This window comes from Lycium barbarum, chromosome 3 (assembly GCF_019175385.1).
Source record: "Lycium barbarum isolate Lr01 chromosome 3, ASM1917538v2, whole genome shotgun sequence".
NCBI lineage: Eukaryota > Viridiplantae > Streptophyta > Magnoliopsida > Solanales > Solanaceae > Lycium > Lycium barbarum.
Genome location: NC_083339.1, coordinates 94,521,571 through 94,534,393, shown reverse-complemented (window position 1 = coordinate 94,534,393; position 12,823 = coordinate 94,521,571). Strand labels below are relative to the sequence as shown.

General features: G+C 38.9%; 2 protein-coding genes across 2 annotated transcripts; both read right to left on the bottom strand.

Annotated features, from left to right (window-relative positions):
• Positions 1-4,028: 4,028 nt before the first annotated feature.
• LOC132631027 (uncharacterized) lies at positions 4,029-4,899 on the bottom strand. Its single transcript, XM_060346627.1, has 2 exons — positions 4,452-4,899; positions 4,029-4,309 (listed from the first exon to the last, which is right to left on the bottom strand). Exons 1-2 carry the CDS (start codon positions 4,897-4,899, stop codon positions 4,029-4,031), a joined length of 729 nt encoding a protein of 242 aa, XP_060202610.1.
• Positions 4,900-6,054, bottom strand: LOC132631026 (uncharacterized). The gene is made up of 2 exons (XM_060346626.1): positions 5,248-6,054; positions 4,900-5,184 (listed from the first exon to the last, which is right to left on the bottom strand). Exons 1-2 carry the CDS (start codon positions 6,052-6,054, stop codon positions 4,900-4,902), a joined length of 1,092 nt encoding a protein of 363 aa, XP_060202609.1.
• Positions 6,055-12,823: the final 6,769 nt, after the last annotated feature.

Here is a 12,823-nt window from a genome sequence, read left to right as displayed (position 1 = left end):
CAATTATGTTACCCATCATCTAGTTAACCTTTAATCTTAATTTCATGGAATTCTATTCATCACAAGATATCCAAATTCATCTTTTCTATTTTTAGCCCTAGGGTTCTTAAACCATTAGTTCTTCACAATTAGTGTATAGGATGACTATGAGATGATGATAATCAACAATAAATAATGACTACTAGGTTAGAATCTTACCCCAAAGTGTTGTGAATGATTTTCCATTGTTATCTCCTCAACCCTTCAACTATTGGAGGTTTCATCAATTCTTGGGTTCTAATCTTTCACCCACCTTTAATGGAGCTTAAGCTTGTCATGAGATTTGAAGAAGGAATGATAATGAATCACATAAGGGTTTGCACTTACCTTCAAGGAGAAACTTCACCCTAGCCCTAGAAAAATAGCCTCTCACTTTCTAGGGAAGTATTTTTGGGGTTTTGTGGGGAAAGACTCGAAATTTACACTTAAAAATGACTTTTCTACCCAAACCTTCGCTGAAGTGGGTGCCCAATTTTTTGAAATGTTCAAAACTTCGTTTTAGCCTATGAAACTCATCCGGAACCTCCCGAACACAACCCATATATGCGTTTTGATTGTAAACCACGTTATAGACTCACACGTGACCTCCGAATTCCCAAAAGAGATCATTTTAACCCAGTGTTGACCAAGTCAACCCCAATACTATGAAACTAAGCCTTCACTCGAGACTCAAAACATCCCGAACGCCTTGGGAACCAAACCAAGGACTTCACTAAGTCATAGATCGTACTAACGAGACTCGGGGGAAGGGTCAACACGGTTAAATAGGTCAAAACACTATATCGACCAAACGGGTCATTACAACCAACTTCGAACAAACCAATCGGTGATCTACATCTGCGCCTATACAAAGCTTCGTACGATGTCAGTCCAATACTAGCATGATAACTGTTATTGTAAATAAACTCAATAAGAGGCAAGTAATCATCCCAATTACCTTTGAAATCAAGGACACATGCCCTCAACATATCCTCTAGGGTCTGAATTGTGTGCTCTGCCTGGCCATCTTCCTGAGTGTGAAAAGTTGTGCTAAGATTAACCTTAGTACCCAATCCTTTTTGAAAGGATTCCTAAAAATTTACTATGAACTGGGTACCACGATATGAAATAATGGACACTGGAGTCCCATGAATTCTGACAATTTCACGAATATACAACTTGGCATGGTCGTCCGCTGAATTTGTTATCTTAACTGCCAAGAAGTGCGCTGACTTCATAAGTCTGTCCATAATCACCCAAATCGAGTCATGCCTCCTATCTGAACGAGGTAGACCTTTTATTAAATACATGTTTATCATCTCTCACTTCCAAACGGGAATATCAATATTCTGAGCTAAGCCACCAGGCATCTGGTGTTTGGCTTTCATTTGCTGACAATTCAGACACTTAGCTTTTTTTTTAAAAAATAAAATAAAATAACTAGCACTAGGCATAGTTGTGAATTTTATAAAAATAAAGTTCTGTACAGAAACTGTAAAGAAAGAAGAAAGGCAAAAGCAAAAAAGATTACAAGGCCAAAAGTGCCTAGAAATCAAAGGTAAAACAGCCTAAGTAGCTATATCTAGCCTAATGTATGCATCAACATTCCAAGCCTTGGCTTGATTCCATTTCAGTCACCTCAAGCTCTCACCAGGTGCTATGTAATCAAATGCCAACATAAGTATCCTTCCAACTTGCAATTGTGCAAAATCAGGCCTTTTATGCTAGCCAAAGCTGTATATAATCTGAGTCTCCTAAACTTGAATAGGAAAGCGTTTGAATATGACAGTTTATCTGTACTTATCCTCTATCACTAAGGAGATTCTTCCAATAGGCTGAACATGAAGTTAATACCACACATTGGATATAATTTTTTTAGTAACAGACTCAAGAGATGATAAACTTGATCTTGAAATACCTCTACCTTGATATTCCTGTCAACAATGATCTGCAGCTTTCAGAGTTGCTGCATTTGAACTCATGAGTTGCATGCTTTAATCTGGCTCCCTAGGAATTACTGTTTTAAATCTGAAGCTTGGCAAATGCATTTTATCCATGTTTACAAGTCTCCTAGCTGCAGTTGGTAAATCAGTAAATAGCTCAAAGTTAAGAGTACCTGCAAAATCAAAAACATAGTTAGTTAAAAAATCAGCAAGCTAATTGCCCTCTCTTAGCACATGTCTAACTTGTATCAGTCCCTTCTTCCTATATTCTCTAATCTTCTGCTCCTCCATACTAATACTCCATGGAACTTCCCAGTCCCCTTCTTCTATCTTCATTAAACCAAGCCAATCAGTCTCCAATATCACTGGTAGATGCTATTGTGTTACACAAAATATAATGCCATCATGCATTACTTTTGCCTCTGCACACAGACAGGTTGTATTTGCAATCCTGGTAGCAGTAGCATGAATGAACCCTCTTTCATGATTTCTCACACAAAATGCAGATGCACTAGGACCAGGATTTCCCCTGGAGGCACCATCACTATTACATTTGTACCAACCTGCAGGAGGGCTAATCCATTGAACCAGTATGTACTGTATGTGAGGCCTATATTGTTTCAAATGTTGTACCAGCTGAGGCCAAGAGTTAGGCAAATTTGTCATCCATGGATATCTAGTTTTGGCCAGTTGAATGAGATTAAGATTAATCTCATATATTACCCTATCCCTAGACATGTTACCACTATGCAAAACTGTGTTTCTTCTTTTCCAAAGTTGCCAAAGTATGATTATAGGAGCTGCTTGGTATAACGGTTTCAGCTTTGAAGAACACTTTGTGTCCTACCATTTCTTGATAGTTTGATTAACTTGAATGAAAGGGCCTTGGACACCTGCTGCTGCTGAGAACATCTTCCATATATTTGCAGCATATTGACCTATTACAAACATATGGTTCATTGTTTCTTGGTGGGGCTGAGCACAACACCTGCATATAGACACAATAGATATCCCCATTTTTGCAAGTACATCATCAACAGGTAACTTCTGCTTCCACACTCTCCACAAGAAGAAAGCAATCTTGAAAGGCAAACCTTTTGTCCAGAGTTTCTTATAACACCAGTTTGAGGCACCTCTTTGTCTTATTACTTCCCATGCACTACTAACAATATACTTACCACTACTAGTGAGCATCCACCAGGCCTTATCCATATCTTCTGAGGGAGTGTCAATGTGCATCTCCTTTCTTATATGATCAATAATATCTTCTGGCACAGTTTGTTGCAATGTCTGATAATTCTAAGTCCCATTCTCCATCACATCTGCAACCTCCGGAATACTGTCATCCATAGGTAAATTAGCTGGCATAAGCTAGGCAAGAGGTCCAAGTTTAGTCCAGTTGTCAAACCAAAAGTTAGCAGAACCATTTCTTGGTTCCCACCAGATCTCCCCTTCTATAGTATCTCTTGATTCTAGCATCTTCTTCCATAATTGTGAGCCTCCTTTCCATTGAACCTTGGTTGGAATATGTTTCTTACAGTACTTATTCCACATGAATGTTGACCACAAAGTACCAGAAGTTCTGAATCTCCACCATAGCTTAGTGAATAAAACTTTTGATACATCAAAAAGGGACCTAAATCTTAATCCCCCCTCCTGTTTATGAACACACGCTTTCAGCCAAGCTGATTAGTGTCTACTCTTGCCTTCTTCCTTATTACTCCAATAAAATCTTGCAAAGATTTTATGCAGTTCATTTAGTGTGTTAGTAGGTGCCATTGCAGATAGACGGTACATTGACATACTTTGTAAGACACTGTTGATAAGAACTGCCTTACCTCCAAATGATAACAACCTTTATTTCCAGTTCTGTAGCCTATCTTTGACCCTCTTAATTAGATCATTATAATAAACTTTCCTTTTTCTAGAGTGGAAGATAGGACAGCCCAGATACTTGAAGGGAAACATGCCTCTTGTAAAACCAGTTACCTGCTCTTCTTGACATAATTGCACTGCTGATTTCTGATGCATGTAAAAGAAACTTTTCTCTCTATTTATCAGTTGACCTTACAACTTTTCATAATCTCTCAAAACATTCATATTCAGTTCCAATGATAGTTTATCAGCTGATGCAAAGATGATTGTATCATCAGCATAAGCAAGATGATTGAGGTTTGCACTCCATTTAGGCATACCAAAGCACTTATACTGATCATGCTCAAATAAAGAGTTAAGTGCTCTAGATAGCACTTCTGCTGAAAGTATAAATACAGCAGGTGACAATGGATCACCTTGCTTCACACCCCTTGTAGAGTGGAAAAAACCATAAGAATGGCCATTCAACAAAACTGAATACCAGTTATTTGCCAACAACCTTCATATCTGGTCCACAAAAATTTCTGCAAATCCTATTCTTCTCAGCACCCTAGTTAAACACTCTATCATATGTCTTAGCCATATTTAACTTAATCACCACATTTGCAGGTTTACCTCTCTTTCTAATATATGTGACAATTTCTTGAGTGAGCAACACATTCTCAATAATGCTTCTTCCCTTCACAAAACCAGAATGGTTGCTAGAGATCAAACCTGGTAGAATCTTATCTAGTCTTCCATGAACCACCCTCGAAATGACCTTGTTTATGAAGTTACTCAAGCATATTGGTCTGAGATCCCCAAAAGTGTGAACTTCTGATTTCATAGGGATCAACGCCAAATTAGTATAAGTTACTGATTTTGGGAAAATATGACCTTCATAGAAAGCCTGAACTATTCTGAATACATCTATTCCTACAATGTCCCAACATGAATGAAAGAAAGTTCCTGATAATCCATCAGGACCACAAGCACTCTCTCCTTTAAGTTCAAAAATAACATTCTTTACTTCTTCCTGGGATGGAAGTGCACAAAGCAAATCATTGTTTTCAGAAGAGACCATCTATGGAATATGCTTCAGCATGCCAAAATATAGAGCCCCCTTCTCTTGAGAGAATCGTTGTTGGAAGAAATTAACTTCTTCTGCTGCAAGCTGCACTTTATCTTCTATCCACTCACCATCAGATATTTGAATTCTATTCACCTGTAACCTTTTTCTTCTTCCATTTACTAAATTGTGAAAAAACCTGGTGTTTCTATCACCTTCAGAGAACCAAGTGTGTCCTGCTTTTTGTCTCCAAAACTCTTCCTCATAATGTAAATACTTCTTCAGTTCAGCCTGAGCAAGCTACAAGATTATTCTATTTTCTGCAGAAGGATCATCTTCAAACAGTTGTTCCTTAATTCTCACTATATCTTCCCTGATGATAAGTTGTTTGAAGATATCTCCAAAAGCCAATCTACTCCAAGCAGATAGAGCCCCTTTTACTTTCTTGATCTTCTGTTTAAAAACCAAAAAAGGATTTCTAATACTCTCCTCAGACCAATTCAGCCTTACTATGTCCAAGAAATCTTTATGCTCAGTCCAAAATTTCAAAAACCTAAATGGTTTTATGAAAGTCTGAACTTCCTCACCCAAAGTAATAAGAAAAGGGGCATGATCAGATCCAGTCCTGGATAGATGCTCCACTTTAATGTGACCAAACCATTGTTGAAACTGTGAGTTAAAGAAGATTCTGTCCAATCTTTCAAATATACAATCATCCCCAGCCCTGCCATTCCACAATGTAAAAGGAGTGCCTTTAAAACCTGTTTCAAATAAATCACATGAGTTGATACAAAAGGAAAAATCCTCATAGTCTTGAGGGACTACTGGGACTCCACCTATTTTCTCCTCTTCATTCATCACTACATTAAAATCTCCGCCTACCAACCAATGCATGTCAAATGAGCCAGCTAACTGATAAATACTATCCCAAAGAGGCATTCTTTCTACTTCATCACATTTACCATATGCTAAAGTTGTTATAAGATATCTATTGTGCTCCTGAAGAAACAGTTTCAAGGTAATCTGATGTGTAGTATCAGATAAAATTTCCACATTTACATTCTCCTCTACAAAAAACCAAATCTTTCCCCTATATTTTGCACCAGCCTGATGCATCCCTAACCTCCTTTTGAATTTTTGTATCTTCCTAACATGTTGAAAAGGCCCCATTAAGGCAACTAACATAAACCTGTGATGTCTATGTAACACTTGAAGTCTGTGAAAAGCTTGTTGTGTCTGTACTAATCTAATATTCCAAATGAATGTTTTAATCATCATTTAAAACTGACTTAATACTGGCAGATCTCTTTGGCACAACCCTGGTAGGTTGTTGTGGCTCTGCACCTACTGGTTTCTTTCCTTCTATCTGCTTCTTGCCTTTCCTTCCACGTTTGACCTTTGATGCTGGAGAAATATCTACTTGTTTGCATACCTGCTCAAGCTTCTGCTCAACAGACTCCTCCAGGTCATCCTCATTAATGTGATAATTCTCTTTAACCTCCAAATGACCTTTAACATTTTCAGCATTATGGGAAATAATATCATGTAATCTCTGCATTGGGGAATCAGTCTTCAATAACTGTAAAGGCTGAGCCAATGGACTACTGATAACAATAGCATTTTCAGCAGTTGGTTGAGGTGAATAGAGTCCACCTCCACCTGGATAATCTATGCCAACACTATCTCCATTCACCACATCTCCTCCCATAGCCTTTTCCTCATCCACCATGTCCCTCCATTTATAAGGATAACTAACTTCTAATAAACCATCATGATCTACTACCACCTCCTCTAGTTTACTGTGAACTTTTCCAGTTTCCCTTTTGTTCTCATCTTCCTCTCTATGTACTATTATCTCCTCCTCTTTGTCTACTCCTTATATATTGGATATACCTATAGGTGGCACAACTTCTTGAACTTGATCTGCTGCATTAATTTGTTGAACTATATCAAACTTTTCAATATTTTCCTCCTTCTCCTTGACTTCAGTTACAGGAGAACTATCTTCCACTATATTAGCATTCAAACCCACAGTGTTAACTTCCACCTCCTCTACTTGCAGTGTTAGTTCATCCTCCACAAGTTCTACTCCTTGTTCCACAACCCCTTTATTCTGCAAAGCTTCAAAACCATTTTGAGTTTGAACTTTTGCTAAATTCCCATTTATAGGCCTCCTATCTGTAAACTTGTCTGGATTCTTTTCTTTTGTAAACACCTTCTTATCTTTGACAGTATTCCAATCTGCAGGGCCTCCACTATATCTCCCCCCCTGGTCTTCTAAATTCCTATAATGCCCCTTATTTGGCTGAGCATCTAGAGGTTCTGTAGTCTTGCCTTTGTCTTCTTTTTCTATATGTACCACTCTCAGTTCTGGATGTAAGATTCTGCAACCTTCTTCATTATGACCCGGCAACTTACACCTTGTACAGTATTTGGGTAATACATCATACTGAATTTGTACCTTTACAATCCTAGAAACACCAGATTTCTCATCTATGATTTTCATATTAACTACTTTTGGGAGATTAGCAGCAAGATCTACTATAACTTTAACTCTAGCACAGTTTGGTCGAGTTTTATTAATAGTGGCCATATCCAAATGCAATGGTGTCACGACCCGACTCGGGGCCACGACAAGCACCCGGTGCTAGCCCACCCGAGCACCCTCATAGCTTACTCTTATACTTACATCTAGGTGAGCCACATAATTATACATACATTTCCATTCATTCGTCAACTAGTCCCAATTGGACAACAGTACATTTATATCACCATAGGCATCTATGCCACATCAATGTACAAGGGCCAACGTGGCCGACAAAATGATACACAAAACATAGGCCGACAAGGCCGGACATGTCTAACCATATACACATGACTACGAGCCTCTAGGAAGAGTATAACATATCACATGAGCGGGACAGGACCCCGCTATGCCCATAATTATATACACAAAAGAATAAGTACCCAAAAGCTATGGCTCCGAAGGAAATAGAGCTCCGCTATGTAATCTCTGAATAAGCAGCTATGGATCAAGTCTGTCTCCCTGTGCACCTGCGGGCATGACGCAGCGTCCACAAATAAAAGGACGTCAGTACGAAGAATGTACTGAGTATGTAAAGCATGATTAACATCAATATAGAAGCATCATAGACAATGTATGAAGTGGCATAGGAGGGAAGACAATAATATCATCATCATGGCACTTACCTGCCTTTCATAGGAACTTTCCATTTTTCATGCGTATTTCATAATAGGGCTCGTATTCGTATACATGCCCCTATTCGCATTCATATACATAGTCTTTTCACATTCATATTCATATTCATATTATATACGTAGCCATACACTCATATACATACATAGCGTACCCGACCATAAGGTTCGGTGTTTCATACATACTTGGCCAACCAAGGCTCAATGTTATTTCTACCTGGCTCTACCAAGGTTTCAGGGTTATCCGTACCATCTGCAGATGTGTGCGCGCGTTACGTAATCATATACATGCATATATATATATATATATATACATCCATATACATATATTCTTCCCGGCATTATAAGCTTGGGATGTCATTATAGCCCTTCATAGGCACATGTGAATATAATAGCCCGTAGGCACCTTTAGCATCATTATTATTATCATCGTCGTCACTAACATCATCGTTTTCGCTAAATCTCTATCTTATGCCTACTCGTCAAATGGGGTGCGTAGTACATTCATAGCACGTATCGAGGATCGTGAGCTTATGAGCTCGGAGTGTTAATCGTTTGAATACAACATACTCATATAGAGGGTTCAAGAGTTTGGCCAAGGAACCATGCCTTATGAAAGAAGGGTTAGCCTTACATACCTTTTCGTCGGACTATTCTACACTTGCACGCTTCCTTCCAATGCTAGCGTCTATACCTTCATTAATATCATAACAATGGCCATTAGTCATTCACGTTATCCACATTATTTAGATTCCTTAATTTTCCTCTAATTCACCCATATTCATGGTCATAACATCCAACTTCGTCCATTCGTCTAAAGTGTCTAGTTCATGATCTTAGTACCATTTATAATGCATTCATATCACAACACAACAACATTCATGATTCTATTCAAACTATTCCTCAAAATGCCACTATTCATCATTCATGACCTACTTGACCATATTTTCTACAATCCATGTATTTCAACTCTTCAATACCTTAAACATCATGTAAAAATCATGAATCTTACCTTAGAAGTTGTAGGAACAAGCTTTGGTTAATAATACTCCACTTTGAGCAAAACCCTAGTTTTTCTCCATTTGCATTTTTTGACTTGAATGGTATTTAATGGCTTGCTTACACTTGCTTCACTTGTTTATGTTGTTGGTGACTTATAATCCTTGAAAACTTATGAAATAAATGTAGAGAGATGATTCTAGAGAGAAGTGGTGTAATGTAGAAATGAAATAAAAAAAGTCTTAGTCCTCATATTTAATGAATTGAAATTCTGTGCTGAGGTGTACAGTGGTCGTCCATGGAGGTTTACGGTCCGTATTCCAGTTTACGGACCGTCCCTCGTGGTCGTCTTTAACCTTAAGCAGAACCAGAAACTTTGGCTACATGCATGGTGATTTACGACCATGGTTTACGGGCCGCAAGTTGAAACCTTGCATGGCAATTTACGACTGCCAGTTTACGGACCGTATTCCATTTTACGGTCCATATTTTGCACTTTACGACCACTGGGCAGTTTTACCAACTTTCAACTTTTCACATTTCTCGACTTTTCATTCTAATCATTCTCGTCCATATACGCACATTGCTCATGAAACATTATACACTCGCACTCCTCGCACACATCACTAGTTCGTTTTCTTGCGTACCAACGGGAAATTTCCCGAGGTGCAACAAATGGTTTACCAACTGCTGAAGCTAGAGAGAATAAAGAGTTCTTCACAAAAAAAGTTGGCAGTAAGTTTGGAAAGGATATCCAAGCCATCGCCATTGTAGTTTCCTCATCAATTTTGAATCTAGTATCATATAACAAAGTCCTCATCTGGTACATTCCTCCATCTCTCGACTTAATGTAATGAGCCATCTTTGCCATCATCTGTAGGTAGTCTTCAAACCTCATAAGAATATGTCTATTTGTAAATAATCCATTACGACAGTCTCCTTTGATCCCACACTGCAATGGGATCTGAGTTCTCAATTCTTCAAGTTCCGACCATGTCACACCCTAATTCCACTAGGGTGTGATGGGCACCCGGCCCCACTTCTGGAGCCGAGCGAACCCACACACCTTTAGGGCACACATAATCTTATTAGACTATTAACTCAAATAAAGATAAATTACATAATAAACTCTCAAAATATTCTTTTTCGATGCTTTCCAAATCAAACAGAATCTGTGATCATATAGAATTTAACACATAATACAGAATGACATATCGGCTGATGAAGCCGCTTACACAACTGACATACTATACCCACGACTCTGTCTGCAAAGTCTCTAACATCAATCCAGAAAAAGCATAACATGCAAACTCTGACTCGGCAGCACTCCAGGAGCAAATGGAGCTTGCCAACTCTGCTGGAACATCCTCTATAATAACTTCACATCATCTGGGTATACCTGCACAACATGAAGCGTAGCCCCCGAAGAAAGGGGGTCAGTACGGAATAGGTACTGAGTATGTAAAGCATGGAGTGCAGTAAACAGAATCATAACCGGGACAGAAAGTACAGAAAATGAGTGCAATGTCCAGAATATCAAAATACATATTTACAAGACATAAATAATGTATGCAAAAACATATGCCATGTCCGGCCCCATTATGGGACTCGGAGAACAGAACGTGGTCGCCACCCCGTCACTGGCGCCACAACACATCATACTCCAGAGTAGGGAATAGCTCTGTAACATATCATAATATATCAGATGGCCATATCATATCATATCATCAAATATCAGAATATATGTACATGGCACATCATACTCCAGAACCCATGTACATGTCATACCTGCCCCCTCACATCGAGGCACGGCGAACAATGCAGTGGATTACGCGTGATAACATATCCTGGTCCGGGCTCAGTGAAGGAAGCATTGAGGCATCCACGAGTAGAGTAGTGAGAAACTATATGCATCATAAAATATTTAGAAAGACTCGATAGAATAGTCGGAATGATAGGTCATTTAGAAAAGAAATCAGACGATAGTCATAGTACGTACCTTTCGGATGTTACGACGGATTATGTCAAAGAAAAACTTCTGAGATCATTTGTACATATCAAAATATATCATAGGATTCAATGGAATAGTTAAAACAACTATCATTTAGTAGTCGGAACAATAACCAAAGGTTTCTTTTAATTATCGTACGGAAATAGGTCAAATAGAACAATACAAGAGGGTTTCGGGAATTGTCGGCCCACCTCGGGTCAAGTCGAGGTGGCGTACATAAATTACGAGCATTAGGCCTTTTGGTGTCGTCTACGAACGTTTCAAGGTAATCCGGTTCTATTTGTAAAAGTTACGGACATGTTATGGCACAAGACTCTTTTAGAAGTAAAAGGTGTTTAAGCTATTTTTCATCAAAGCATAAGGTTCATAATTCAATTACATTGAAATGAATAAGGGTCATAATTATGCTCGGATTTCTAAGAATGGAGTTTTCCCCAAGACTCGTATCATAGCTTATTATGACTAGGACATGACAAAAGAAAGAAAGGTAGAGCTTTACATACCTTATTCGCTTCTTACGCTAATCCAAACTCAAGTCCCGAACTTCCCAAAATCTACAATTGGTCACAAATACCAAACATTAACCATAAGCCCTTAGGAGTTTCATCTTAAAGTAACACTTTTCTACAGAAATTTGGGCAGCATCTCTGTCACGACCCAACTAGGGGCCGTGACGAGTACCCGATACTTGTACCGAGTACCCCTTAGCTATCCTGTATAAACAGTGCCATATTTGTTTTTTTGCACATTAACATTAGCGGTAAACTTTCTAGTATCGCGTTACACCGGAATGCGAACCATTCAGAATACAATACACTAAACTGTACATAGCTGACTGTGTATATCTGTCTACGAGCCTCTAGACATAGTACATTTATACAGAGAAAGGGCCGAGTACTGTCTCGCCCGAAAATACATACACAAAATAGTACCAATGATATGAGGCTCCGGAACGACTGGAGCACTGCCCAATGCTGTAGATAGAGCCCTAGAAACCCGGTCCGTATACCTGCTGACCTGCGCGGCATGAACGCAGCGTCCACAAGAAGGGACGTCAGTACGAATAATGTACCGAGTATGTAAGGCATGGAAAACAATGCAAGCAGTAACATAGAGTGCGATCAATAATAATATCACGGAGCCATAGGGCGTATAACGAGGGAAGAACGTAACCTATACATAGGGAGGCCCCTTTTCAGGCTGGCTATCGTATAGGCTTGCCTTTTCGTCTTTGAAACATTTCTTTTCATAGGCATAGGAGTCAACATTTTTATATTACTTATTCTCGTGTACAGAAAACAGTACATTTCAGTATCGGTATCTTTTGCTCACATTTACAGACGCCGAATACAATCGGCTCTCCCAACCCCCTCGGTGTCCCTTATTCATGTATACAGAAAACAGTACAATTCAGTAGACAGTATCTTTCATTTACATTTACAGACGCCGAATACAATCGGCTCTCCCAACCCCCTCCCCAACGATGACCCAATATATTACATCACATATGTATCACACATTATATATATATATATATATACAGACGCCGCGTACGGTTCATCCCATATCCCGCGTCCAGGATGAATCCAGCTGAATCAGGTGGTGATATAACAGTGGCCCTTCCCTTTTTCCCCACATACACATACATATACATTTACTCATCTTTTATGCACATACATGTCTTATATACATTTACTTTACCATATATATATA